This window comes from Ornithodoros turicata, chromosome 1 (assembly GCF_037126465.1).
Source record: "Ornithodoros turicata isolate Travis chromosome 1, ASM3712646v1, whole genome shotgun sequence".
In the NCBI taxonomy this organism is placed as follows: Eukaryota; Metazoa; Arthropoda; class Arachnida; order Ixodida; family Argasidae; genus Ornithodoros; species Ornithodoros turicata.
The window spans coordinates 151,193,018-151,197,401 of NC_088201.1; the positions used below are offsets into that span (position 1 = coordinate 151,193,018).

General features: G+C 49.0%; 1 protein-coding gene across 1 annotated transcript; it reads right to left on the bottom strand.

Moving 5' to 3' along the window:
• Positions 1-345: 345 nt before the first annotated feature.
• Positions 346-1,089, bottom strand: LOC135387427 (piggyBac transposable element-derived protein 3-like). Its single transcript, XM_064616636.1, has one exon. The coding sequence runs from the start codon at positions 1,087-1,089 to the stop codon at positions 346-348; it is 744 nt and encodes a 247-aa protein (XP_064472706.1).
• Positions 1,090-4,384: the final 3,295 nt, after the last annotated feature.

Sequence of the window (4,384 nt, forward strand, 5' to 3'; positions counted from 1 at the left end):
ATTTATTTCAGCGTTGAATGGGTGGAAAGGTGAAGAAAATGTTACTATCTATGAGTGGAAGTCAAGAAAGCAATTTCGTCCGGCGACAAGGAAAAAGAAACACCGCAAGTGCAACAGCGAACTCTGCAGCGAGCACTACAACCCGGCTTCCTGCAGCGAGCAAACGAACCGGCACTGATATCAGCCACCTCTGGCATGTGCCTAGCATTCCTACGCCTTTCTACCATCGGGGGAAGGGCACCTGCTTGCTTCTTTGCTGGTGGCTCAGCAGCATCTTCAGGAGGACTTCGCTTTCCCATTGGTGTGTCCCCTGTGAGAAGGGCTCTACCGACGTTCATTTTGTAGTCAAAATATTGTAGGATGTCTTTCTGTGGTGCACTTCTCCTCCAGGTACTGGAACCACGAGTTGGTCAACGCTAAGTCAACCATGTGAAAGGTGACGCGGACAGTCCATTTCGACGTCCGCGACCTCAGAGGGAAGTAACTAAGGAGACGGTCCGAAAGGTCGACTCCCCCCATGTTGGTGTTGTACCTGGCAATGATGGCTGGGCGTGACACTTCAGTGTGTTTGTTGTCCTTTGACCATCGTTGACAGGTATCACTTGGGCTGGCGGAGTCCACAGTGGATACCATGTGTACAGCCTTGTTGTCCGTCCACTTTACGAAGCATATGGGTTTGTCACTACTAACCACCTGAACGTGAGTCCCACGGCCTTTCTCGTTCAGTTTCTTGTCGGTGGGCAGCTTTGTCTTCAGTGCTCCAGGCACACGGTTCATCATCAGTGTGCCCGTACAACCAAAACCTCTTTCAAGTAGCACTTTTAGAAGTGAAAGCGTTGTGAAGTACCGGTCGAAGTACAACACGTGTCCTGGAGCGAGGTTCTTTGTCAGCCTCAGGACGGCTTGTCCTCCAATGCCAACGCCCATGTTTTCCTCTGCTTCCGAGGCGTACGTTGTTTGGCCATGATATGCGTGAAAACCTATCACTTTTCCAGACGCTGTGGCCAAAACGAACAGTTTGATCCCAACAGGGTCTGGCTTGTTTGGCACGTATTGCCGGAACGCAACCCTGCCCGAAAAGGGGACCATCTTTTCATCGATGCTGAGGAACCTCGTTCTTTGCTGGTTCAGGCAGGCTGCTCGCACCTTCTCAATGAGTGGCCTCACCTTCCACAACCTGTCTTTTTTTTTTTTTTTTGTCGTCAGACGACACAGCGAGATCATCCACAACTTTGATCCCGGCACGTAGGTAGAAGAACCTATCCATAGGCATGGTGTCAGCAATGGACGGCACCCTTGTGAATGAGCTCCAATACATACGTATCTGAGGGTACTTCAGGCACGACATGACGATACACATCCCGAAGAACTTTCGAATTTCTTCGGCTGTTGCATTGGCAGTTGAGACACCACCTGACTCCTGTGCCACCCGCAGATTGGTGTGGAAGACAACCATTTAGAAGAAGTCCTCATCCAAATACTGATAGAAGTAATTGATCAACCTCCAGGAATCATGGGGTGTAGTTCCGTATCGGGACCACTCGTTTTTAAAAATTACTGAAACGGTTAGGAAAGCAAATATTGCATAGAAGTGGAAGATGACCATATACTGAATCTAAAAATGTAAGAATTATAAAATTCTGTGGACTAGAAGTTTTTTTATATGCATTTAAACAACCCCATCTGATTCACTTTTAGCGCAGGAGAAACACGGGAATGCTAAGCCTAACGGATTCGAAACGTGCCGTCTTGCGAAAGGTAGGGTCGTTGAAATGGGCTAAATCACCTCACTTTAGTGAGGTTAGGTTAAGTTAGGTTCTACAGATTGGGGGGTCTGGGGGCCGCCGTCCCCCCCCCCCCCAGGCACGCACTAGGCGGTGCGGGCGTCGAGACTCTGCCTCGGGTTAGGTCAGTAAGGTCCTCAGCCAAGATGGCGGATCGCCATCAAGAAACCGGCGATAAAATTTAATTTTTATACGTTTTACGCAATATACGAGGGATCATTCCTGTTGAATTTCGTTACTAATTACTTCCTCTTTCACGTAAAAACGTTAGATTTTTGTTTTTATTCGTTTTTCTGTAAAAAAGGCCAGTGGTCCCGATACGGAACTGCATCCGAATCATGTATCTCAACCTCATCGTCTTCCCTGTCCGGAATAGCCGATGGAGAAAAGCTCGAAAAGAAGAATGCCAAAATTAAATTTCTAAAATAGGCATGATAACAGATAGGGAGTAACGTGTCATGTAGTGCACTTACCTGTCCGCAATTTTCCAAGTGTCACGGCGTGGCGCCTTTGCTGAAGAATGTTTCGTAACTTCTTCGACTACTGTGTTGTCATCATCATCGTCGTCATCATCAAACGAGGGACCACCCTCCACTTCTTTCGTGGAATCAGGTGGCACGTAGTCCCTATTCTCATCGTCGGATATTTCTTCGGCATCCGACATGTTTGCGAGCATATCCAAGATTTCTTCATCGGTGAGGTACTTGTCGGGCCTTTTGCGAGCTTTGGACAAAAAAAAAAAAAAAGACGTGGGACAGGTTACTAAACATCAAGCGACCGAGATACCGAAAGTCACAAGACTGGGACCGGCTGTACAGTCGGCTGTACACAGGCCCCATACGAATTGTGCTCACGGAGACCGAACGTACACTCCGCTGTACACGAGATTGAGAGGCACTCTTCTTGCAGTGTTTCATATGTGCAAGCAATATTTCAGTCTAAGTGGATGCTAGAACTACTATTACATCCATTTCAAGTAAATCTACGGGTATTGTAGTTCCTATTCTGACGAAAAATGTGTATTCTTACCCGGACGGCTCGAAGTGCGATCGACGCTGGACTTTGACGCCATGTCACTTCTCCCTCGTTGGTGCGATGCGCCACCTCTCGTCACATTTTCAAAGCAGAGATGTACAGAGCGCTCTACAACCGGTCTCAACCGCGTAAATTGTACCTGAGCGCGGAAAAAAAATCGCCAGACTTGTACAGCGTACTGTACACGGGGCCTCAGGAAAACCATATGCCACGTAAACCATAGCTGAAAAATAATTCTTACATGTGCCTCAACATATCACTCCCTGTGGGGTCTCCTACACACTTGTGGGACCAGCAGCCTCCTATATACAACCTATAGAAACTCCCATACTCCTCTTGTGGGTCCTACGGAGTGTCATGTAGGAGCTTGTGTTGGGCCCACAGCCATGTATGTGGGGCCCTCATAGCCCTACACATGCCTGCAGGAACACTCTGTGAGAGTTGTGTGGGTATCTTGACGGGGGTAGTCTGGAACCATTCAGTAGCTTGTTAAAACTGTAGAATACCATTTGCAACAAATTATGTACTTCTGCTGTATGTTCAAACTGTCAGAACACCTTGGTGTAAGTGACCAAACTAAATTTATATTCGTACGCTCTGGCCACGAACTGGTGCAGTTAGCGAGTTCTGCAGGGAAACATAATTTATTGCAACGGCGCTTCGTTTTGGCGCATTTTTTTTGTTTGGGGGGTGGAAGGTCCCCCCAATCCCGGGGGTATCAAGTGACTTCCCCTATGGGGTCACTTGATGCCGGTAGGAGTCAAAACAGATCCATGGAAGTGGGGGTCAAATGACTCCCCTTGATGGCATCAAATGACCCCCTTCCCTTGATGGAGTAGTACCTAAGACACACGGCACGCTCTAAGGATCTTTCTGCAAAAGGGGTGCTACAAATTGCACATGGCTCCAGTTATCGTTTCATAAGCGAGCTATGAAAACAGCATTCTATTTTGCCGTTATCAGAAGGTTCGCTTGCCAGACGATAACGGGCGCCACGAGCGATTTTCAGCACTCCTTCTGTGGAAAGGCCTTTGGAGCGGCCATGTATCTTAGGTATCATAATGACTCCAGGGGGGGTTATATATGTGGCAGGGTTTGACTCCCCCAAAGGGAGTCACCCTGACTCCCTTATTTTTTAGAGTGTGGGGTGCGATCTCCAAGTTCTTCTTCCGTCAGACGTATTTGATACCGCCTCTGCTCCGACACTGTGGTCCGACGAATGAGCTCAGCCTTGAGGGTGTCATACGGCATATGCGCTGGAGGGGAGGCGACCAGATCTCAGGCGACCACTTCAGTTGCCTCAGTTGGAGACAGCGCCACGACGACGTAATAAAACTTCGTCAGTTGGTTGGTAATCCCTCTGAGAGCAAACTGCACTTCCGCTTGCCGAAACCGGACCACCGGTTCCGCGGGCCTGAAAGAGGGCAGCTTGAGTGACACGGCATCGACGTGGAGTGGGGCCGAAGCTGAACAAGGAAGTGCAGTCTCGGAAACGGCGTAATGGAACGCTGGATTCGCAAGGGCTGGCGAAGGGGCCTGTCCACTAACCTGAGGCGGCGGTAGCC